This window comes from Petromyzon marinus, chromosome 14 (assembly GCF_048934315.1).
Source record: "Petromyzon marinus isolate PM22_M1 ecotype Great Lakes invasive population chromosome 14, UKy_Petmar_22M1.pri1.0, whole genome shotgun sequence".
NCBI classification, from domain to species: Eukaryota; Metazoa; Chordata; class Hyperoartia; order Petromyzontiformes; family Petromyzontidae; genus Petromyzon; species Petromyzon marinus.
This window is the reverse complement of record NC_133680.1, coordinates 15,252,438-15,278,692: the sequence shown is the minus strand read 5'-3', so window position 1 is coordinate 15,278,692 and position 26,255 is coordinate 15,252,438. Positions and strand designations below refer to the sequence as shown.

Below are 26,255 nucleotides of genomic sequence, written 5' to 3'. Positions count from 1 at the left end.
CGCATATATCAACATAAAATAATTAAATAGACACAGCCATTGAAATGAAACAATAAACCAGACACAATTAAATTCAACAGACACGGAGAGTTAAATGAAATTATGAACAAACATATAGAGACAGAGATCAACATAAAAAAGATAGACAGACACATAGACATTGAAATGAACAAACAAGATACACAGAACCGTAAACGCAACTGTGGAAATGTCATATTTCCATGACGCAGCAAACCCACCCATAGCGGAATATCACTGCTGGATAAAGGACTCACAGTATATTTTTTTGGTTCGGTGTTCCACTCAGATCGAGCAAGTTCAAAAGTGTGCCGTGAAATCAAAAGAGTTGAGAAGCACTGCTGTCGAGCTTTCTATTGCCCTGGCCCTTTCACCAGCAGTGAAGTGAGCACGTAGTTGCAGAGGTGCCCCTTTATCATTCCTTTACCTTGAGGCCTGCCACGGTGCAGTTTATACATTTAGTGCATTCATTACTCACATCCCACTCGTTCCTGACTTTCGGAATGGTAAACGATTCTGAACACACTGCTGGATTTAAGAGCCAGGGATGTAATTGAATGTGTGACCTCTGTATTGCAATTTCAGTGTGCTCACCATTACGTCACGGTGGCAGCTCCCTTCATCTCTCAGCTAAAAATGAAAATATGTTGTGTTTAATGTCACGGCACGTGACATTATATATCATAACAGTGCTTTTGTAACAGTATGGCCCCAACTGTATGGAAGATAAAAGGTGATTAAGGATTTTACAGGAAGATGTACTATATTTTACACAGTTTATTCTCTGGAGCTGGGATATTGTAAACTGTCAAAGTAATTCAAATATAATTACTGACTAAAGTATTTGTTTGTTCAAGCCGCTTGTCCTGGTGAGGGTCACGGAGGCAGCATGTTGAGTAGGATGTTCCAGACCTCCCTTTCCTGGCGACGGACTCTCGTTCTTCCTGGGGAATTCTCAGGCGTTCCCAGGTCAGCTGAGTGACATAGTCCCGCCAGCATGTCCTGGGCTGGCTCCGGGGTCTTCGCCCAGTGGGATGTGCCCGATAGAATTCCAGGGGGAGTCTACCGGGGGGCAACCTTACCAGGTGCCTAAACCACCTCAACTGGCTCCTCTCGACGCAGAGAAGCAGCGGCTCGACTCTGAGAGTGAGCCCGGCAACCATGTGGAGAAACATAATTTCGGCCCCTTGTACCCACGATCTCATCCTTTCGGTCATTACCCAAAACTCATGACCATAGGTGAGGGTGGGAACTAGATTGACCTGTAAACCGAGAGCTTTGTTCGAGAACTCAGCTCTAACTTCATTACCACGGTTCACCACCCGCATCACTGCTACATTGCACTGATTCGCCGGCCGATCTCCCCGCTTCCACTTACCATCACTCGAGAAAGAGACTAAGGTATTTAAACTCCACAACTAAGGGTAGCTATTCCACGTTCACCTGGAGAGCACACTCCACCATCTCCTGGGAGTGAACCATGATCTCAGATTTGGAGGTGCTGATCCTCATCACAGCCGCTTCACACTCGGCATCAAACCATTCAAGTGATCACAGATTGACGAGGCAAAGAGGACGTCATCTGCAAAAAGCAGCGGCCCACCTCCTTGACCCGTACTGGATACTCCCCATACCTCAGCTGCACCTTGATATCCTATCGATGAAAATCACATACAGGAGTGGAGACAAGACGTACCCTTGGTGGAGTCCAACACCCACAGTGACCGATTTAGATTTAACACCAAGAATACGGACACAGCTCTCACTCCGAGAATAGAGGGACCAGATAGCACACACAAGCCGCATCGGTAAATAAATATCCCACAGCACCTCCAACAAGACATTCCAGGGAACACGTTCATATGCCTTCTCCAAGTCTACAAAGCAGAGGGAGACTGGAGGAGCATACTCCCATGACTCCTCACATAGCTGTGAGAGGGAAAAGAGATGGTCTATTGTTCCATGACCCTGACGGAATGCAGATGCAGCTTCATCTCCAGCACTCTGGCATAGGCTTTACCTGGGACGCTGAGGAGTGTGATCCCATTCTTAAAAATGGGGATAACGACCCCAGTTTGCCAATCCAGAGGTACTGTACCCACCTTTCATGCAACATTGAAGGGGCGTGTTAACCACGAGCCTCCTACATTGTCCAGCGCTTTCAACAACTCAGAGCGAGTCTCGTCCACCACAGCAGCTTTGCCGCTTATGAAGGACATCGACCGCCACAGTGACTTCAGCAGCCGTGATGGATCAGAAACCCCCCAGATGTTTCCAGAGCTGCCTCCTGAGAGGAGGGCGTGTCCACTCGGTTGAGGAGCTCCTCAAAGTGCTCCTTCCACCTCTCAACAATTTCCTTAGTTGAGTTCAATGTTATGCCACCCTTACTGAAAACAGCCTGAGCCACGTCCCGTCAACCCCTCCTAAGGATGGATGGTTTGCCAGAACATATTTTAGGCTTGCTGGCAGTCCCTCTTTATGCCTTCTCCAAAGTATTTCCATTCCTGGGCTTTCGCTTTAGCGACTGCTACTGCTGCTGCCCTCTGGACAAGCCGATACCTCTCAATTGAATCGGGATACCTTTTTCCAAGCATATCTCGGAAAGCCTCCATCAACTTGACAGCTTCCCTCACCACTAGTGTCCTAGGGTTGCCGCCATGACAGGAAACAACTGTAGCCTTCAGACCACAGCTTTTTGCAGCTGCATTGTGACAATCCTGGTTCTAAACATCGTCCACTCGGACTAAATGTCCATGACCTCCCCTGGAGTGTAGATGTTTTTCCGGAAGTAAAATTTTTTCTGCACAGGGTTTTCCACCAGACGTTCCCAGAAAACCCGCACTGTCCAGAACATATGGCCTTGGGCCCAATGATACAAATGTAATGACAATAGAGCCTGCATGCTGTGTGAGGAGACTAGTGGCCACGGGAGGTAATTACAGGGAGGTCAGCCGACAGTACGAATGCACTAGTGACCACTGGAGCTAAAGATAGGGGCATCAGTTGAGTGTGAAGGGACTGGTAGCTACGAGAATGTTCGAGAAGGGAGCGTGGTCAGGTGACGGAAGAGGACGGTAGAGTCTGCCGGTAGAGAGAGCATCCAAAGTCAGCAAGAAAGATCGAGAAGGGGGACGTGGCCTCATGTTGATATATGAGGTAGATGTACGGGAGATGCACGGGAGAGTCGGGGCTTTTGTAATGGGATCTCCGCCTGATGTTATGTGAACGTGTCTTCATTATAGTGCCATCTCAAGAGAATTGTGTCAAGTCGTCATTACAAATGTGGTCAGAAGTGGGATGTCATCATGCCACAACACGGTTGTAAGGAGAACTCACCGACGAAGACTTCGAACGGTGGGCAGAACCCCCTGCTGCAAGCCCCGTGCGGCAGGGACCTGGTGAACAACCTCATTGGTGAAGAGGGAGCGGCGGCGATAACAAGGAGAGAGGAGGCCGACTGACAGAAACAAATAAACGCGGAGATCATGGTGGAAGTCCCCACGGTGGAAACCACTCAACCGATGGACGCCATTTCGCGAGTTGGCCAAATGGCAGCTGAAGCAGCTGCAGCTCCAGCGGCGCGGGAAAGAGCAACTGACCGGCCGCAGCGGATGACACCTGTAAAATAATTCATAGCAGCGGGAGGCGACTGGTTCAAGCCATTGGATGGTCGCAGGAGGAAGCACTGTGAGCCCTGCCTATCGCCCTTGACGACGACTCCCTCCTGGTGTTCCGAACTGTGCCGGAGGAGCGAAGGGCTTCGCTACAAAAGGCGTATGGTGAGATGGCGGCTGTGTTCGATCCCCCACCGAATACGTGGAGGAAGTTCCAGCAACAAAAGCAGGGGGAGGCTGAGATGCCCCTCACTTATCGCAGCGCGTTGATGGCGCTGGGCCAGGTAGTGTTCCCACGGCTGGACGAGACGGTGCTGGATTCTCTGGCAATGGAGAAAATGCTGGCACTGTTACAGGAGATGGGAGTCGTGCTGCTAATTGTGGAGAAGGTGCAAACTTTCCTGTGGGTGGCCCGATGCCTGCAGGCGCATGAGGGGATGAACAAGGGGATGAACCATCGGACTCGTGTGGTGGCATGGTCGGGTGATCCGATGTCGGGTGAGGCTGACAGTCCGATCAGCGGGGAGTGCAGGGACGCCAACAGAGGAGGATACAGAGCTGGGGGAGGAGGTGATGGCGGCAGTACATGGGGGGGCTCGACACTGGGGGGAGACTTCGCGACGGCCTCAAGGTTGGGGACCAAGGAAGGAGGTGACCTCGCTGCAGCGGGGACCCACCATCGCCTGCTTCAGGTGTGGTCCGCCGGTGCACATCGCGCGGGGAGGCCGGAGCGGCGCCTGGACAGCGTCGTCGTCAGCATCTGTCTTCCCACTGGTGGCCACTCCATAATGATGGCAGGCAGGTCACAACACTAGACACCCGGCCCGAAACATCACCTCACAAATCTAGGAGGTCGTGTCCTCCGGGCTCCATTATCACCTTGAATCCAGTGTTGGTTGTGTCGGTTGCGTCGGTCGCGTTGGTTGTGTCGGTTGCGTCGGTCGCGGGTGAGCGACGGGGTTCGAAGGATTATAGGAATTGAGGTGACAGGTTTTGCTGTCATTTCAGAAACGCGAGCCATCCCATGCCTGTGGGATACCAACTGTTTGAATAGAATGTCCTCAGAAATTGACGGATCGGAAGTGTGAAGTGGTGCTGCCAGGGCAGCGGTTATTTTTTCTCTTGGATCCTGTTGGAAGGGACGCGGGTGGAACGTCGTGATTCGGGCCTTGGTAAGGGAATCGGTATAGATAATAATAATGCAATTTATAACGCGCGTAAATTTGCGGACGTAACGGTGGCAACTTAGAGACACGGAGCCAAGCTCAGAGTCATTTGAAAGCATGGTTATTATAAAGGTGAGTTTTTAAGTGTCTCTTGAAGGAGACAATTGAGGCGATGCTGCGAATGTGCAGAAGGATTGCGTTCCAGACTGTTGGGGCAGTCACCGAGAAGCGGCGCATAGACATGACCATCCTGGATCTTGGTATCAAGAGGAGGTCGTGAGTCGTGCTGCGCAGGCATCTGCCATGTGCTGAGCTGCAAGTTTTCAATAATGAAGAATTGTACGGTGGGCAGGCAGATGTGAAGGCATGGTGGCAGAGGCAGGCCATCTTGTATGTGACCCTGCTGGCAATGGGTAGCCAGTTGAGGGCACGGAGACAGGCAAGTGAGTCGAGACGGGGATGAGTGTGGCCAATGACGACACGTGCTAGGTTGTTTTGTAGTCTTTGAAGTTTTTTTAGGTTGCCAATGGAGGTCCGGACTAGGAATGAGTTGCAATAGTCGAGGCGAGACCCAACTATGCAACATGCCAATGTGTTGGCAATTTCAGTGGAGATGAAAGGACGTAGGTGTCTGAGAGCCTTCAGGTGAAAGTTACATGATCTGATAATATGATTGGTTTGACGGTCGAAGGGTAAAGTTGAATCTAGGATGACACCGAGGTAGCTGAAGTGATTGGTGAACCTGATGCTGTGACCAAAGATGTGTATGTGTGTTGGGAGTGCTGATGAGTTGAGACGTTGTTTGGTACCTAACATGATGGCCACTGACTTTTTCGGATTAAGGGCTTGGTTGTGTGCAGTGAACCACTGTTGCAAGGCGGTGGTACATTCCGAGAGCCTCTCGAATCCAGATGCATTGCTAGAATCGATGGTGGTGAATAGAAGTGTCATCTGTGTATGAGTGGTGCTTAACACGAAAGCTGGTGATGAGCCGGCCGATCGGGGAAGTATAGGCTGTGAAGAGCAGGGGACCTAGGACGGAGCCCTGGGGAACCCCGCATAATCCTTTTATTTCAGGCGATGTGGACGTGCCCACCCTGACTGAAGATTGCCAGTCAGAAAGGTACGAAACTATCCACTTGAGTGCTGAGCTACATATACCGAAGACGAATTTCAGGAGGGCAGTAAAAAGCGAGTGGTTGACGGTGTCAAAGGCTGATGAAATGTCCAGACTTACAAGTGCAACAATAGAGCCGGAATCAATAATCGTTAAAATGTCATCGAGCACTCTAGTGAGTGCTGTTTCTGTGGAGTAGTTTTGACGGTAAGCTGACTGAAAGCAGCAGTAGTTTGGGGAGGAGGTGATGTGTGGTTTTAGCTGGGTGAGGGCTAGTCGTACAAGGAGTTTAGAGAGGTTTGAGATATTAGTGATGGGACGATAACTCGATGGGTCATCTGGGTCGAGACTTGGTTTCTTTAACAAGGGGGAAACCAGGCCAGATTTGAAGTTGGACGGAAAACACCCCATAGAGAATGAGGGAATTGAGATGTTCCTTATCATGATGGCAAGTTCCAGAGCACATTGCCATGCAGAGGTTGGTTCCCTTGCAGTAGCGCAAGAGGTTGCATTAGCCCGACCCAGATGCGGCGGTTCTCCTGACGCCGTCCAACAGTGTGGCCCGCGAGCTTGTGCTGGCGGGTGCATAGACGATCCTAGGAGCAGGCCTAGAGCCGTTCCTGCAGGTGTTGAGTGTGGGTGGAGGGACAGCTGTGGTTCCAGCAGGTACCATGTTGGCCCATGTGAGGCCGCATGTTGCGAGGCGTTGGCGCCAGATATCATGGAAGCGATGGAGAGAGCCTGCATTTTGCGGGATGGTGGCGACATACATCGCGGAAGTGATGGGTACAGAAAGCCGGGTCAGATGAAACGTGGGCAGCCCTTGTAACGAGAATCCTGGTTTGCCTCAGGCACAACGGGGCGATTTTAAGTAATTGTTCTTGCAAATTCAGGTGTTTTCAGTGAGAGCAAATGTGACATCGGTTGTACTTCTCTATTGCTGCACCATATTGATACGGGAGACAGCCTCTTCACCAGAGCTCATGTCGGATGTGTCCGGGAGAGAAGGAATATGCAAACAGGCAGTGGCTGGTGCATGCCGAGTACGCGTGTGGACGATTTGTTGGACGTGTTGTCAAGTGCCGGTTTGGCCCCGAATACTGTTTAACTGGGTGCATCTTCGAGAAAACAAATGCGAGATGCAACCGTGGCGCAGCAGGTTGCGTCCGGGTGAGTGACAGATTGTGGCTGCGTTGTCTGCAGATACCGCTGCAGACATCGCCTAAGTAGCACTGCTGTTGTGGGGATTGGTCGAGATTGTGGAAGTGATTCGGGTTTGGTTCGTGCAAGTATAGATGGGGCGTCACCGTTGGTTTGTCCACCATCGCGTTTCAAACCATATGTCTATCCCCACCCAGACATGTCATCTCCAAGTCCTGTGCGGCCAGGGTCTAGTGTGTCCGATGTGCCAGGGTAGTCATCCGGGATGGTTGTGAAACCCGAGGAGATGTGTGATGCTGCCCACAGAATGCGACCCTCTGATTTTCAGAGGCTCACAAGACTCCGCCACATGCGGGTGCTACCTGCCACCCTTGCCGACGCCCTTGCAGCGTTTCTCGCCATCCCGCTGCCGGAGAGGTCCACCCTCACGCAGGCCTTTAACTGGATGGCGTCCGTTTACGAGCCTCCGGCGGACACGTACCACAAATTCCCCAAGTGCGTTCAAGCCCAGCAACTTCTGCATTGGGACAGGGTGTTGGTGGCTTGTGCCGTGTCCCGCACGGAACCAGGATCACAAGATGGAGCGGAGTCCCTTGCGGCATACGCGTTGACTCGGGGGGGTGGCGACCAGGTGACGGTGACACGCGACGGACAGACGAGCGCCGGCGACCAAGGTCGTCGTCTCGTTCCAGAGGCGGCCATGTTACCTGTCATGTCCCACGACGGCGCCTTCCAGCATCACCGCCATCCTACGCTTCTCTACACCCTAAGGCAAGTCGCAAGTCACGACACACTCTACACTCGACCCCTGGCCTCACCTCACCCATCTAGGCATTATGGTTCGCGGCCTGATCACGCGTCGGTACGGGGTAGTCCTACACGTGATCGTGAGGTGCGTCAGCTCTGACCAGATCAGTGGTTGGAGCTGGCCCATTGAGTGGTGGCTGCGACTGCGGGTTCATCTACCATGTTTGGGTCCATTGAGGGTGTAGAACTAAGGATGCTAATTGACACAGGTACATCGACAACTATCATTTAGGTGCAAATTTTTTACATTTTGCCCCCTAAGTGTCGGGTTCTAGACCCTGTCGATGCACTGTGTGTTGCCGCTGATGGCGGCTCATTGGGTATCATCGGTTGGATAACGGCCAAGGTACGCATGCTGACGCTAGCTTGTCGGGACACATTCTTGTCTCTACGTCCCTGACTGTTCCATGTTTACTTGGAACCGATTTCCTTGGTAGAATGCCATTGGAAATCTGCATTGACCACGGCTGTATGAAATTGCCTTCCGGACGTCGTGTGGCATTTTTGCCTTCCCCTACCCGGTTGTGTGTGGCTAATGCTAAGGTGCAGGTGGTAGTTCCCCTCCACTTGCGAAGCTGCTCGATTTGGGTGCTATGAGTTACGGAATTGGAACTCGGACATTGGTGTCCGAAGACCAGGAACCTTTTATTGAGGTTCTTAATGCTGGGTTGGACACTACGGTCATTCGGGAGGGTGCGTGTGGGCTAATGCCTCGCCGGCACATCCGGAAGGGGGTGCTGTCAGGGATGCGGCTGCTGAGCCTTGCACACAACGATCCCGGGATGTGCAGGATTGTCGTTTAATCCATCCCTTTTGCCTGGAGCCAGTTATCGCACCGCACGAGTTCATCTCATCTCTATATCGCTGGGGCCGAGTGTCGAGTGCGTCCTGTGATCCGGGGTGTGTGCCCGGTGCGGTTGGTCCCGGGCGAAGCGTTTCACACCTGACGTCTCCTGAATGGCCGCGCATGCCGACTTCTCGGGCTACTGCTCTTCGTGAGGAGCCGGGTTCGGCGGGACAATTACGCATTCCTTGCGGATCCTCCAGGGTGAGCGAGCCCATCATGGACTCGCTCACAAATTCGGTTTTTGTGATTCCCTTGCACACACACTCCCACGCTGTAGGTTGCTTGTCACGCCCGCTGAGTCGTGGAGGTTATTGGTTGATCCTGGCCGCGATTGCGCTCGCATGCGTTGTTACACCATTAAGGTGGGAGGTGTGATGGTAATTGGGGATCCCATGGTTTACGCGTTTTTATATATTGTTGTTGAATTGGTGTTGTATGGTGTTGTTATTATTGGTTCGTTGGTTGACACCCTTCTCCCTGTTGGTTTGTACATTTGTACATAGTGTAATTTTTGTACAAATTGGTTGGGGTATTTATTGTGTTCTGTTAACTGTTGAGGCACACTTTGGTTTTTTTTTCTTGCATTTCACTTAAATTGTTCATTGCAGGGGGAGTTGACAGCCGGGACAGCTGGATGCTACGAAGGGGGGGGGGGGTGATCTAGTGACATCGGGGATGTCACTGTATGTTGCCAGCCTGAGAGGGCCATGGCACACAATGCACTGTCATCGCATACACCCTGTGAGCGGGTGTAGTACCAGCCCTAGCGGGGCTTGGTGAGCGCTGGATAGCGTGGGCACCACGCATAGCGTGTGGTGGGAGCTCCCACGAGGGGGAGTGGGAGAGTGTCAGCCCAAGGGCAGGGTTGCTCCGGGCCATGGCACTATGGTTGACCCTGCAGACACGTGAACTAGAGTGTCCATAGAGAGCCCCCCAGGTGGGGGGACTAGGGGGTGATCACGTGTCCAGGGAGAGCTCTCGAGAGGGATCAAGAGGAAGGTAGAAGGCTCCAGAAGGCAGGCGGGGCCAAGGGCAGTGCGGCCCCGACCGTAGAGGGATATAAGGCGGGTCCCTGAGAGGGACCGGGGTCCCTGCATTCTACAAGGTGAAGCTCCATGTCCACCAGCTGAAGCCTACATCTCAATCTGGAAGCTCTACGTCTTCGAGGCAAACACGTGGTCGCGGACCCGAGTAGGGACCCGACCCTTCGTAGCAGGAACTCCCTCCATAGAGTAGTTAGCTGGGTGGTCACCACCCTAGGCTGTATTTGGTGAAGGGGCAGTTACCCCTTGTGTTACGTTTCACAAATAAATGTTTTGCCTATAAAAGGAACAACGGCTGTGACTCAGTTGGACTCACTCCACAACTATAAAGTAAATCTTTGACACTTATGAGCATCCTTGTGTTCTAACATGATGTTTGTTATTGACATTCCGTCACTAGCGCAGAATTCCAATGACACCTCACTGTTCAGGTTCAGATCAGGGCCATTCCTTCCAATCACGCCTCTCCAGGTATCTCCATCGTTTCCCACATGAATATTTAAGTCACCCAGTAAGGATATGGAGTCAGTAGATGGCACTATCGAGCACTGCACCCACCATCTCCAAAAAGACGAATACTCTGAACTCCTGTTTGGTGCATAAGCACAGACAACCATCAGAATTTTCCTTTCTGAGACCCAAAGTCTTATTGAGGTGACTCTCTCGTCTACTGGAACAAACTAAAACTGAACAGTATCCAGCCAAAGGCTTTTGAGTATCCCCACACCCGCCCAGGGCCCCTCACCAGGGGTTACTCCGAAATAGGAGAGAGACCATCCCCGAACAATAAGTTTGGTTCCAGTGCCAATGCTGTGTGTGGAGGTGAGACCAACTATATTAGTCAATACCTTTCCACCTCCTCCACCAGCTCTGGCTCCTTCCTCCCCAGTGACATGACATTCCACGTCCCAATAGCTAGTGCCCATTGCCAATATCCAGTCCATCTGAGACTATCCCTCTCGCTGCCATACTGGCATCACACCTGCCCCTCACCGTTTATCCTGTGGATGGTGGGCCCACAGGATGGCGCCACGTAGCCAATTTGGGTTGGGCCCAACCAGGTTATGTGGGTCACCTGGCAACCAGGCGCTTGCCGGCGAACACCACCCCCAGGCCTGCCTCGAGGGGGGTGTCCCGGTATACCTTGTTCGGGCAAGGTTTTCTGATTTTCATATTTCAGAACCATCCCCCCCCCCAGACCTGTTCACCAAGGCAGACCCTGCCAGGAGTACAATAGTCCAGGCCACATAGCTCTTTTAGGGTCATTGGAACACACAAATCCCACCACCACAATACGATGGTGGTAGGCTATTATATCCTTTTACACGAAACATGTCATTATTTGCGTGTGAGCTTACTTGGAAATAGCAGGGATTGTGAATGATGTTCCATCCACTATTCCCTCATCGGTAGACTTGATGGTTTTTATTTGTCTCTCTACAATTACTCCATCTGCATTCTGTAAGAGATCACACAAATTAATAATGTATACATTTGGTATTTGCACCATTTAGATAATACAAGGCTATGATGCAGGTGCTATGTTCTACCTTTTTGCAGTTCATGCTAAAAAGTAACAGAGCAATGGTCTGAAGAATAAATGTGGTAATTCACAAAAAATAGATAAACATGAAAGTTGCTGTATACCTGCCTTTCTAAAAATTAATATTAAGAGTGATAATGCTTATTTTTAATGTAATAGTTTTTCTTTGATATATATGGATTTACCAGTGACGGATACCTGTGAACTCCTCCCTTGAAACAACAAAAGGCAATTTATCCTTATGTTTTGAGTCGCTTGCAGAGTCAAGGACTGCGAGAAGTTGTATTGTACTAAGCTATAAGAGTTGTGAGACGCTAAGAGATGTGCAAATACATTTTCATATAATACTGTGATTAGCCAAGAGTTGTGATAAGCTAAGAGGTGTGCAAATACATTTTATGAGTTTTGGAGAGTGAGTGAGGAGCAGCGAGCGACAAGCATCTCGCAGCAGGAGCCCTCCTGGGCGAAGGGGGGGGCACCAAGGGTTGGTCGCACAAAGCAAGCTGGTCCTCACAAGACCAGCAGCGCAGTAGCTCATGACTACCCACGAGCATGCTGACTCGGAAGACGAGCACCCTCCAGCAAAGGTCGAGCTCGAGGCACACTCAAGCGTGTCTGCTACCAAGGGGGGTGATGCGCTGCTGCCCAGCAGACGAGCTGCGAGTGCTATCTGGCAACGTGACCATCGCACACACCAACGCAGATGGAGCCGGACCCATCGATCCCTGCCAGCATGGGCACCGCCTCCATTTTGAGCAGCATGCCGACTCAACAACCACTCCAGTGGTGGACAGAGCCTGACAGTGCAGCCGAGAACAAACGCCGTGTGTTCGAGACACACACCCGCCGACCCAACGCCCCCTGCTGGGGACCTGAGGTATTTTCGGTACGAGGATAAACGCTGCACTACGGCGTGATGCCATCTGGACCGCAGAACCACAGTTAGCAGACATAGTACGTGGACAACTCAAACCATACTGCCCGCTATAATCATTGGTCCTCGTGGTGACTGCCCTCCAGCACACACACACCGCGCATATCGGTACGAATAAGATTGTTCCAAGAGGCTTTTTTTGGTTTCGTAAAGGGTTATCATTCCAAGGTGGTGTGTCAACTATTAACTGATCGTGGATAAGCATTATTCTGTCCCTCGAGTTGCATGAATACGGTCGTTTAGAAATATTTTAGTCGTTCATTTTCTTTTCATTACATAATCGTACCAATGAATTAATTTGATGTCACACTACACATTTATAAGCATCTATGTTATGAATTTACACACTCGCATGAATCCTATTGTGTTTAGAGATTTATTTTAATTGCAAAATCATACCAATTCATTGATGTCCACTAAACATTTATAAGCATCTATGTTACGAATCAACACACTCGCATGCACACTATTGTCTGTGAATATTTCTTTAATTGCAAAATCATACCAATTAATACATCGATTTCCACTAAACATTTATAAGCATCTATGTTATGAATCTACACACTCGCATGGATATTATTGTTTTGAGATATTTCTTTTAATCACAGTCTTACCAATAAATGCATTGATGCCCCCTTTTGTCATTGGGCACATGTTTCTTTAGCACGGTTCCGTATGAATAGTCATTTTTAAGGACTTTCCTGTCGTCGTGTATTGTTGCGTTACTATGAGTTAAACTATTGTTCTATTGCTCAGTTTAACAATGTAACCATTGAGGTTTAATTGGATGGATCGATGAGTAGGATATTTGCAGGAGTACTGTTGTGGCAATTTCGTATATAAGTGTTAACATATTAGAGTGTTTTTAGATATTAAAGTTGCTTAACACAGAAGAGTCTGAGTGGTTCCCTTCCTAAGTTCATGCATAATTATCTTAATTATAAGAACTGTACCCTGCGATGAGATCTGAATCCTGAGACCGGACGTAATTACACTAAAATCTTAACCAGTAAATATTTAAGCGAGAATCATTATCAGTAAATGTAAAAACGAGAATCATTGTATTATCACGATTGGTAATACACCCCTAGACAACGAAGCTAAGCATCACACACACCGTTACACACACACACGAGATATGCCCTTGACAACGAAGCTGAGCATCACATCACACACATATCAATCACAAATAACCACACACACAGAATACACCCCTAGACAACGAAGCCGAGCCAATAATAATAAAACACATAACTACACGCACACCTATTGATCATAATGCAAACGTACACACATTAATAATACTCCTATACACATGTAGTGACATAGCGCTGACTGTTGGACAGCTGCAGGAACTGCAGGTGGGCACTTAGCGCGCACGCCACTGAGCATATATGCGGGTGTGCCGACAGAGAGGAGGAACTGGGGCAAGGGTAATAGACCTCGTGTGGAATCCTCTGGAACCCTCCAGAGGATTCAAGAATGGAGGCGTGGCTAGGGCGGAGCCAAGCCGTGCCAAGTGGAATATATGCAGTGGAGAGCGAGAGCTCTGGGCTGCCAGTTCTGGGATTGGACTCGTCTCGTCATCGCTGTCGTTGTCGTCGTCCTCTTCTCGTTGCTGCCACCTTCGCCCGATCATTGCGCGGCCGGACAGTAGTTGGCTGTCCCGATCAATGCCGTCGGTGCAATACGGACAGGGAAGTGTCTGGGATTGGGCACGCGGCAGCGGGGTTGTGGGAAAGAGAGAGAGGGGGCCCAAGTAGTGGTGTGAGCTTGGCAACAACAACGAATAAAGAGGGCAGAGCAGTGCCTGCTGTGACCACCTCGTCTCCGGCTGACTGTGTGTGCACCGCACGCCACCCGCACGCACAGATGACACTACATTTGGTGTCAGAAGTGGGGTTTAAAAACCCATCAGTAGTGTCGTCGGGATGTCGGGACGAGGACAGCGAGATGGTCGACCCTCTAACAACCCCGGTTATAAAAAACCCGAGGCATAAACGGCGTCAGCAGCTACGCAAAAGAGGCAGGAGCGGCTGCGCGTCGACCGACAGAGAGCTGCTGGGCATCGACGGCGTGAGCGGCTGCACAAAAGAGGCGGGTGTCGGTGGAGAGAGAAGCAGCACGTCGACAAAAAAGAGCAGCTGAGCATCGATGGCTAGAGTGCTACGCCAGGTGGCAGGAGTGGGAGAGCATCGACGGAGAGGCTGCACGTCGACGAAAATAGAGTGGTTGCGAGTCGTCGAAGAGAGAGCAGTTGCGAGTCGTGGGAGAGACAGCGACTGCACGTCGACGGAGAAAATGGAGGCTGCGTGTCGATGAAGAGAGAGTGGAAGCCACACGTCGATGGAGAGAGTGGCTGAGATTTCCCGTGGTCAAGCGCCGACCAGGCAGCATGGCAGGAAACTGCCATGTGGAGAGGGGCGCGGGTCAGCACAAGGCGCAGGCCTCAGGGGACGGTGCAGAGGACAGCGGGGAAAATGGAGCGGGAGCTGCCATCGGAGCGGGAGCAGGGGGCTCCGGATGGGGGACCAGGCACATGGTGGGCGCCATTTTGTCATCGGAGGCTGTGGGGGCTGGCGAGGAGATTGAGGGTTGCCCTGCCCTCCGCCGTCAGCACGGAAATTTCTTCCTCGATGGTGGCCAGACCCATCCAAGTCCACAAGGAGCGACAGAAGCGGGCAAGTTGGGAGACCACAGCGTGGAATTTACAAGATATGGCAGCGGCAGTAGAGGGCAGGGGGGCCCAAGGGTTGACACCCCCACAGGAGAACCCGAACCCGCGGTGGGGGCAGCTCCCTCTGCCATGGAGAGCTGTGCCAAAATGCTTCATGTGTGGTCGGTCGGGCCACACTGCTGCGGACTGTTGGGGTGACGATTGATATCGGTGGAGTCACCCGTGCTCGTTGGGCCGCCAGCACAGTCAACTTAAGCCCTGTCGGACCGGGTCTCTGGGGCCTACCGAGACCGCCAAGTGCGAGGCCTCAGGGACCGGACCCGGCGGGCAATGCCGAGCGGAGAGGGGTCATGCCTTTTGAGCCGAGGTCTCTGTCTCCATCATCTCTTAGCCCTCCGGGTTCACCAGGTGAGCACGGTTACCAAGGGAAAGGGGGATGTCCTTCCACATGGAAAGTGACTTCGTGATTTCCTGTAAAAGAGTTGTAATTTTCTCTGGATGAGATAAAGGAGTGAAGAGAGTATTTTGACACCTAGGTAATTGATCTGGTACAGACATAATCTGAATGGCAAAAGTTAATCAGGAGGTTTGTTCAAGATTGGGGAGAGAGGCATCAACTCCAACTTTGCTGAGTCCAGTTTATAGCCCAAGGCTTCTCCGTATTCCGCGATCAAAGATAGAAGAGTGGAAATAGAGGTCAAGGGCCCCGCTATAGTTTGCACGATGTCATCTACATGAAGATTGAATGTATTCTCACTTGACCCTTTGTGTACTCTAACCACATTTCGGCTAGATTTGTGCTCGTGGTTCAATTGCCAAAAGGCGGTGTTAGACTAGAGGACGCCAAAAGACGTACTCTGGTCTAACACCGATTGAGACGAGGCTCAAAAGAATGCTGTCTCTGGTGTGGACCAATCAGTTTCAAGGAAAATGCATATATTAGAGTATTTTTTGTTTGCATTCTTACCACAAGCATTGTGGTTAATATAGACACGATTCCTTGTAAAAGGTTTCAGCTTTTTTTTTACATCTTACCGAAAAACCAAGAATATCTTAACACCTGTTTTGTTGCCAGATAAATGGGGAAAACCCTATGATCAATTAATAGGGTGGTTTGATCGTTGAGGATCCTATCTAACTCTAGCTAAGCAGAATTGCTCTCCCACATGGTTTATTGAGATTGTGTAGCCTTGTAAGACTATTTACTCTCGTGCATGTTGCTTGGCTTTAACTTTGTTTAAGCTTGCAAGTTCCTTTTTTCAATTAATCAGAAAGCTTTGGGGGCATCCTATATCGTCAAGGGGCGTGTGGAGAAGTTCGACTCTGAGTTGACCAGAAACAACTCTTCTGTTTCCTTCCTGATACAGTTTATCTGCTTTTCACGAGTAACCTCTTGTCCAGGTACCAGAAATTCTGCGTCTGGAAAGCATTCTATATTCCTTGAATGTGGATGTAATCTTGTTCCGAGGGGTTCAGGGCTCTGCATGGGTCTACTAGTTGGTGCTGGGACATCAATTCTTGGAGAAGATTCCTTTGTTGTGTGGAGAAGTTTGACCTGAGAAGGTGCGAGTAGGGTCTAGGACCAGGTTCCAATCTCTACCGACGATTATCTCCCTGGTTTTCTTCTCTATTAGCGACAATTCCAGAGAACGGTATTGAATTAATGGGAGCCAAGTTGTGTACAAAATTAAGACACTACTTCTTTGCCTTTTAATTTGCCCAAGATAAATACGTATTTTTCTTGTGGGTCAATCTTCTGGGAGGGAGATATATATATTTTTATGAAGATCATTACCCCTCTGCTTCCAGTGGTGTACGATGCATGTTATACTTGGCCCACCCACTCCCTTTTAAATAAAAAAAACTTCTGATGGGGAGAGAAGTATCCTGTAGGATGGCGATCTGTTTTCAGTTAGCTCTCCCTTTCTTGGCCTGCAGCTTGTTACATGCTTCCTCCAGCTGCCTGAGCTTCCCCTTGTTTCCAGTTCAGATTGCTCCACAATGGATTGAAGGGGCATTGTGGTTGCCTCTTTGCTTCTCCACTCTCTTGCCGATTGCCCCCTGCTTGTCGTTAAAGTACACCAGGAAGGGTGGCATTTACTTCAGCTTTCTCCCGGAATTGGTCGATTTTTAACTGCAGTTCCTGAAGAAGCTGCAGGACCTCTTTGGTGAGTTCCTCGGCTCTGACTTTTTGTGCAGAGGCGAGTGTAGAGGTCGCTTTTTCTTTCTTGCCCGGAGCTCTGTCTACCATTATATACGTGGAGAAGCTGAGTTTGCAGTCACTCATAGTATTGGGCCTTATATCTCATCGAGGGCCCGAAGTAGATGAAGCAGAACAATTAGGGGGCAGGGCAGGAGGGTTTAATGATCCTAGAATTAGCCTCAAAATTCAATGTTGATGTAAGAGATAAGGAAAAGAATACAACTTAAAATTAGGTAATTTAGTTAACAAATAATTTATGGATAAGTGGATAGGACTGTAGAGGTATCTCTGAGTGCTGCTCACTCAGGCATGAGGTCATGTGTACAAGCATTTGATATGATAATTATATTGTTTCAGCTGGTAAGGTGAAGAACAATTCTCAAAGCCAAATCTAGCAGGAATTAAATGTGTCATGTGAAACTATCTCAAGCATTGTCAGGAAAATACAGGTCAGAATGGTCACTGGATACTCAAAAGCATTGAAGGCTGAGACAAGGCCCTACATTTATTGAAAACTACAAAAAGAGAAATACATACCACGATATCCACCGTCACTGACTGCGAACCTGGGATTGGTGACATCTTTTGATTCATTGGAAACATCCGATACTTGACTGTAACACACACATACATAAAAACATCTTCACCATTGATTTATAGTTGATGTTTGGTTTAGACGACGTAATGCCATAACACCCTCCCACAAATTGTCACTTATATAATAATTTAGACATGCCAATTATTATTGTTTCAGATCACCAGTAATTTGTACAATTTTCACAGGCACATTTAGCAAATGGATACAAGGTTTCGGTTGGAACTATGTCATTCATTTTCAGAATACAATAAATCATGTTAAAATTCAAGAAGTCAGAATAATAACTGAGCTGAAACACCCATACGCATCGCATTTGGCTGCCACTCAGTAGTTATTCTTACCAACCGGTTATCTTATATCTAGTGATGTGGCCTACCTAATAACCTGCATGGGTTCTCTAATCAATGTATTCCTTTTTATTTCAAGCATACACCAGGTGCTGGGACATATGGCCTGTTTTTGAATGGCACGGGATCTAAATTGTCCACTGTGAAGCAGACAAGCAAGTACTTATGGGTAATAAGCCCACAGCGCAAACAGTAGTCCACTCGACTGTGTCGATGTCTTCAGGTCGCACATTGGCGAATCAAGCCAGCATGTCGAATAAAATATATTCTTGTCTCAGCAGCGAAGGTTATTCTCATGCAGCGAGAGAGGAACGCATGGCTGTGTCACCAGTGCCGTCAATGTAGCCGGCACGGAATCAATGAGTAAACTTATTTGATACTAATTGTTTCAAGAGCTCACGTTGCAAAATATGCATGAAGCCAAGGCTGTAAAGCAGCGAATGATGAAAACACATCGATATGACTAAGCTCTATAAAGCCACTCTTAAGTGAATGCTTATGTAACCTTCACCTCCTTTGTGCATTGTTTCGTTGCATTTTGTTGTAAAAAGTGTGCTTCAGAGTATCGACTTGCAGCACTGATTCGTATTCTAGTATTATCCTCTAATTCAATCCTTAGATTAAACACATCTGAAATGTATCAATTTGGAAAGTGAGGTAGTCTTTCATGAATCCGTAAATAATAATAATTAACCAGACCTCCTTACACTATACACCCACAGTTTCAATGAGGGTGGCAACTGGATTAAAACCGTGAACCTCTGCATTAAGCAGCCAATGCTACTGCTCAGTCAAGTCACCACCTCAGGGTATATGATCTACTTACTCAAGCTGACCAGACGTGTTGGAAGATATGGGCTTACCCACGCTTCGCCCCACCACATGCGACATGTGGATTGACCAACTCGTGTTTTACCCATTTATACTGGGTTCATAGAGGTGGCCCATTGTTTGAACTGCTTTATAAACATGTTATGTCCATTGCTCTAGCCATTCCTATAGGTGCAGGAAACCAGTAACCATTTATACTTTTTTTCAAATGGTTACCAGTTATTCAAAACTAATTATTTTAAGAACCGGAGTATGGCATCGTGAGTTGTGCCTAGTTTGAGGTCACATGACAACACATGGTGGTTGGTATGGTAATAAAAGCAACAAGTTGGAAACAAGAAACAGTTGCCTCCTTATCAATATTTAATTGCTACTACCATCGTGACAGTTCTAACTCAATGATTCCTCCACCCACGTTGACAACTTTGTCAACCAGACTGACTGTTTGATTTCATCCAATGTTCAACCACCACACTGTACGTCACAGTAACACCGTCACTCACCTATTCACTCACATATTTACCCACTAACTTATTCACCACCTCACTCACGCAATCACATAATTACCCACTCACTCACCCACTCATTGACTCAGGATTTTAACAAACCTAGTACACACAGTACCTTTCTCATCTGGTGTGTAGATAGGCTTGTCAGTCTGGACAACAACATGTCCTGATCGATATGAGAGCAGCGCATGGGCCGTGACCTCCTTGTTAAAGGACTTTGACTCCACCTTGGCCACCAGCCGGACATGATGCTTTGTTGATGGAGAATTCGTTTTATCTGGGTTCTCAATGTCAAAGCCGAGCTGTAATAAAAAAGAATAATCATCACCCCCACATCACATTCACTAAAGGCAGAAGAATATACAGCACACTGCTTGCAATGGAAACATGGGCTGAATATCACAAAACGCTGGCATATAAAGCAAAAAAATATATAATGCACAAAACTAAATGCAATTCAACTTGGTAGACTTTCACGCCTTATAATTTTTTTTATTAATAATGATTTAATGGATTTATGTTGACGTCATGCCCAAGTGAACAGTGCTCAGAGAGAGCTCAAACCGTCTGCTTATCAACATTACATTTTTAATTCAAATGATTGAGTTTAAGTTGTACTATAGTTCCTTAATAAAGGTATTTTTGGGTTAGAGCATAGAAATATAAATGTGCCATTAAACCCGCTACCACCTGGCACAGCCAGTAAGGTTTGTCACGTAAACAAAACATGCCAATTAGTTACTAGTTGAGCACACCGGTGTGTTGGAGAATAAACCCACAAAATTTACAATTCGAGTACGACGTTTTGCCGGTAATTATAACCTGCTTCATCAGGCGTCATCTAGAATTGTGGAGAAATCCTCCTGTTTCAGTCTCAAATAGACCGAAACGGTAAAATAACACAGCGTTTACTGAAAGAAAACCCATAATCATGCCTATCTGAATGCAGTCACACCATCACCGCACGCAAAAATCCTCTCTCATCAAGACGCTCATACATCGGGCTTAGAAAGTGTCAAATGGTAAAAGTCTGAGGAGCGAGGTTAAACATGTTAAAGAAGCGCTGGAATTGAATAGTTACAATGATGCACACATCAAAAGGGCACTGAACGCCAAAACCCAAAAAATAGCATAAATGTTGAAACTGATCAAGCAATTAAAATACCATACATTGCGGGAGTAACTGATATACTAGCCAGATTTTTGGAAAAACAAACTATCCGAGTGAGATTTGGAATGGTATATAAAATACAAAACTAATATCTGGTACTAAAGATGTATTACCGAAGTTATTAACAGAAGGTGTGTACCGAATTAACTGCACGTGTTGTAAATGTCATGTTGGGCAAACAGGACGAATGATCAGCACGAGACTAAAATAACATCAGAAATATTACATTCTCCCAAATTCAACTGTCAGCGGTTCCAGAACACTCATACTAACAATTATACTCAATTGATGTTGAGGTTTTGTGCAAAACTCGTTACTACTGGCCAAGACAAATTACAGAATGAATTGAAATTGAGAGAAATAAAAAAATATTTTAACTGTTCTGATAGTTACAGTCTTAGTGCAGTTTGGAAGCATATTATCATGTAATAATTGCATGCTGATACAGGTCACCGATCGTCGATGGTGATTGACCGTCAGCAGCCAATAACGAGTATTGCGATTTTTGTACTCAAAAACGACAGAATATACATTATGCATTTTACATTATCTATGTTGATTAACTGTGACTAACCTAACCGATAATATATATGAATTGTAATTTATATGAATACATTAACCCCCCTCTGGTCTTCGCAACTGATTGGCTCACAAATGATGGCATCACATTTATCCCTCTATTTAAGACATAAACATGAGCATATCTCCACAATTCTGGCTGTTGGCTGGTTGTAATTACTGGCGAAATGTTATACTTGAATTGTAAATTCTGTGGGTTTATTCTCAATCAGACCGGTGTGCTAAACTAGTAACTGTTGTATATATGGCTGCGCCAATGATGTTTGTATATCTTGTCTATTTTGAATGTCACAGTTCCTGGTAAACATGTGTTCCCTCCATCCTGAAAGTCTGGAAAACCAGGTGACGAAGCCAAAAAAGCACTAGAATGTGAAGCGGGGAAACAGAATGCAAGAGACATCGATCAGATTGGCATGATGAGAATAACTAAATCTCAGGCGAGCTTTGAAGCCGTAGTATATTTTGTTTCCCAGGAACACATTTAACTCCTGTAGCATTATAGGCCATAGAGGAATAACTCTTGCATGGGCAAGGAGTGACCCAGGGAAAATTTTGAGAGAAAAATTTCCACAAGTGTGGACCCATGGCAAAACACCATAAACACGCTGCCTACCCGAGGGAAAATACAGGGCAAAGCGACAAGAATGTCCCTTGCTGCTTCACTCTCTGAATAAACAAACCCTGGTGTCTGGAACGATGAAACGTTCAAGTGACAACCACTCCATATGAATATTCCTAAACATCATGGTATTCAATGTTAACTTTAGGGATAGGATATATTGTTAAATGACAATACAGCACATAGGCAGAAGGTATTGAATATGACTATTTTCATGTTTTCTTAACATACACTTATCGATACACAAGTGTCATGAGGTCTGGGTTAAGAATATAAATCTGATTTAAAAAAATATGGAAGTTTTGTATTGAGGTATTGAACCTAAAGATCATTCAGAAATTATACATAATACGAATTATGTCAATTCTCCACGACAAAAATAATGTATTCCAGGGGTATAACTAGAGCCTGCCCGACTGCCTTTGTCGTGCCAGTGGCTATAATTGCATGCTTAACATGAATACTGTTGTTGGAGGGTTAGCATGTTAGTTTTCAATTATCACATGATCGTGAGATCCGATCATTGATGCTTTCTACCCATTTGATACGCATTTTATGAGGACGCATTCTGTAGGAATATTGCCATTTTGAGGGTCTGCCTATTGTTCTCTAAATCACGTGATCGTGAATATTAGCCATTGTTGTTTTGTGATCATTAACTACGGATTGATGAGGATGTATATTTGCATGGGTACTGTCGTTTCTATTATTTCCTGATAAGTGTTTGGATATTATAATAAGTTGATATTGACGTTGCTTAGATCAAACAGGTGTCTGAGTGCTTCTTTCCTAACTCGTGCTACATTGTCTTCATTATAAGAACTGTCTCCTGTGGTGAGATCTGAATCCTGAGACCTGACATAATTACACACTGTTAAATTGAGAATCAGTAAATGTGTAGTGAGTTCAACTGAGTGACAGACACACTTGGAGGCAACACATTTATTTAACACCAATACATGGGGTAACTGCCCCTTAACAGAATAACAACCTATGGTGGTGACCACCAGGCTAACTATGCTAATTACAACGTAACTAGCTAATACGGACCGGGACCACAGCTCGGGTCCAGGTTCACGTGTTGGAGACTAGGTAGAACGTAGAACATAGACGAAGGTTTCTTCAGGATGAACAACAACGCGGGTCCCTCTGGGGGACCCGGCTTATATTCTCTGCGGCGTGGCTGGCTCCGCCCTTGGCAACGACCACCTTCCATAATCCTCGAGCAGGATCTGGACCCTGACCACGTGACCACCCAGAGCCCCCACTTGGGGCCCCTTTGTAGACTTAACTGGTCACGTGTCCGCTCGGGTCAACCAGAGTGCCATGGCCTTTACTAACCTCATTCCTACGGCCGGCACTCCCACACTCTATCCTATCGGGCTGGCACTGCACGCCAAGTGTGGTGCCATTCAGCGCTATCATTCAGCGCTCACCGAGCCCCTCTAGGGGCGGTACTACACCCACACCATAGTGGTATCCGTGATGTCGTTACACCGCATGCCGTGCCTCTCTAGGGCCGGTACTACACAGTGACATACGGTGATGTCACTACAAACGTAAAAGCTAGAATCATTGATATTATCACGGTCGATAATTCATACCCCTAGATAATGAGAGAAAATAATAAGTAATAATAATCGCATCATAATCATATCCACATAATTACACACACATTCATAAAACAAATTTTAAAACACACATTCTTCATTACACTTAAAAACACATTTAATTACATTTACACTTAATTACATTTACATATATTTCAGAAATGTACGTATTGTTATGCATATTTTATTAATTGGTTTTAATCACAATATATACAACATATTGGGTTGCTCGTCCGAGATCTCCTGCAGACAGTTAATGCATGAATTAGGAAATGAACCACTGTTGTGTTAACTTGAGTGTTCTGAACTGACTTATCTTGGGTACCTGATAGTAAATGTGTTTAACATACACACTCTGGATTGTATTATAATTCAAGTGTGTTAGTTATAACGTCATTACTAAGACACTTAGTTAACTAAGACACTTGAATTGATGATTATTTTTTTCAAGTCAATCTGACTGCACCCTGTGATAGTAAAGTGTTTTTTTAAATATGCACTCTGGGTCAAATTACCAGAGTAGCTTATGTCACACATGAGATGCTAAAATTAATATAATTTCCTTTAGTCGACTGACTGTACTTCATAGTAAAAATTACTTATAAGTGGAATTCTAGGTCAAAGAATCAGATGTATGGTTTCAGGTCAGAAGACAATACCTTTCATGGTTTTAGGGAATCAGAGGAAGCGGAATATGATGTATTCGTATTAAAACCTACAGGTCAGAATAATAAAGAGCAGATGAGCCAAAGAGACTCATGAAAAATACGTACACTCTAAAACCATGACCAGCACGACACATACTGTAGGGACGACTCGTGAGAGCGACGTGTGCCATGAAAGCATGGCCAGCATAACACATATGAGAGTGACGACTTGTGAGAGCGACATCAATTACGCAAGTCATAGGACCAACACAGTGCGAGACCCATGTCAGAATGAAGTTGCCTGACAAGCAGAAACAAAAAAACGCACACCACCTCATAGACAAGGGTCATATGATGATGTTAAAATGCATAGTGGACACAGGTTACAGAACAAGCAGGACTCACCAGGCGATTTTTAACCACGCTAAAGGTGCAAAATACATGACAGAAGTTATTGTAAGAGTTGGCAGCTCGATTAACACAATAAGAAGAAATATACAGCCATGTCGCAACAGTAGACGGTGAGGCCATGATCAGAGGGTCTGAGGAAGTCAGACCAAAAAACAAGTCTGCTGAAAATAAATTTAGATGAACATGCTAGACCATAGGTAAAGTCACTACCACATGAGATTAGGAATGATTTCAAACTCCTGAGCGTGGCAGTGATTAGAAAGTTGGGGAATATTAAACTCTGTCCAAGGGGCGTAATGCTGCAAAAATGATGACTTGGTGTGTAAATGAGGACCCACGAGATTACCTCCTATGGTTTAAAATTAGTGTATTACATAGGTGATGTTGATAATTTCCATGAGGATGACAAAATGTTCAAGGTAATGTTTTTTGAATCCTTGAGTCTAGAGATTAGACTTTTTTTTAATCCTATAGGACCCAGAGACGTCCTCCTTACCACTCATTGAGAATAAGGCTCACACGGCATGGCTATATAGCCGGAGGAATCATAATCCGGGAGAAATACATATTGATTACCATAGAAAATGAACTCCGCCATCTAGAGGGAAGTGGAATTCCCAAGAACAGCTACAGCACCCTACAGGTGGGGCATAGAAAACAACAGGCATCACAATAAACAGGAAAATGCCCCCATGAACTACCGACAGAATTACACATGCAGCCGGCAAGGCAACAATCATGATCGAGGGTGGCAAATAAATCCTAGGGGACCACCGGGCACATAAGCAGGTGATTTATGGATTCGCAGGGTGTGGGGAGCAGTCGGGGAATCATACCAGGACCCCATGCCACAACCCACTAAGGGTCAAACACAATCTGGCCCCTGCCCATTAATACCCCCAACGGCTATAGCAGGAGGGAATATGGAAACAGGAAATGGGGAAGAGAAAATTGGCTCAACCGGGATCCAAAATCTGGCACAAACACTTGATGAACCATCCAAATTAATTGGGAATGAGCTGCCAGTGAAAACACAGCCCCCAGAATGTCTGACTGGTATAGAATGAGGACATTGACATAGAACTCTAGTTTCAAAATGACAGCCCCCTTGGGAAATATCTGAGGCCACTTGTGGCAGGGTAAACCAGAAGGATAACAATAATTGGCAACCTTAAATAAATCGGGTACCAATTCAAAAATGTGGTGGAAAATGTAAGCATCACCCCAGTAATTGACACACCTACTGAACATAAAAATATGACTGCATTGATGTGTGACATAACAGTGGAAAAGGACAAACAGTAGGAAGTAAAACCTGATTGTCAGATGGACGCAAAACACATGAAACATACCTCACACAACACTCACACAGAACATGAGCATGAGTTTACAAGGGAACATACCCCACGAATCTAGCAGGATTATTAAACAAGCGGCCCATTGTCTCGCTGATTTGCATGATTGTACTATGAATGGGGCAGAGACACTTAATGCATCGGCACGCCCCAAGGAAAGCAGGCATCTGCCATTTAACTTATAATTGTGTGCTGACTTGGTGATGATGGATGCAGATGGGTGTGCTACAATGGAGGAATGCAAGCTTCATGCCGGATCTGGAATTGTGTTGGAATCCAGTCGATTAAAAAAGCACAAAAGGGGGGACCCAACTGGGCCCAAAATCGACTCAATTCACTGAATTGAGAAATGTGCATATTGCCCTGGGGATGGCAACTGACAGTCGAGTCAAAGATATTGTGGTGTGCGCCAATTGTAGTTACGTGCGACACAACTTCACACTACACA

At 46.9% G+C, this 26,255-nt stretch overlaps 1 protein-coding gene across 1 annotated transcript in view; it reads right to left on the bottom strand.

Annotated features, from left to right (window-relative positions):
* Window positions 1-26,255, bottom strand: part of LOC116942274 (complement C3) — a 181,401-nt gene that overhangs the window by 131,227 nt on the left and 23,919 nt on the right. The window contains exons 3-5 of the mRNA XM_032953975.2: window positions 19,531-19,717; window positions 17,668-17,744; window positions 11,132-11,232 (exon numbers count right to left, since the gene is read on the bottom strand). Of these exons, the coding sequence (XP_032809866.2) occupies window positions 11,132-11,232; window positions 17,668-17,744; window positions 19,531-19,717 (365 nt within the window). The remainder of the gene's footprint in view (window positions 1-11,131; window positions 11,233-17,667; window positions 17,745-19,530; window positions 19,718-26,255) is intronic.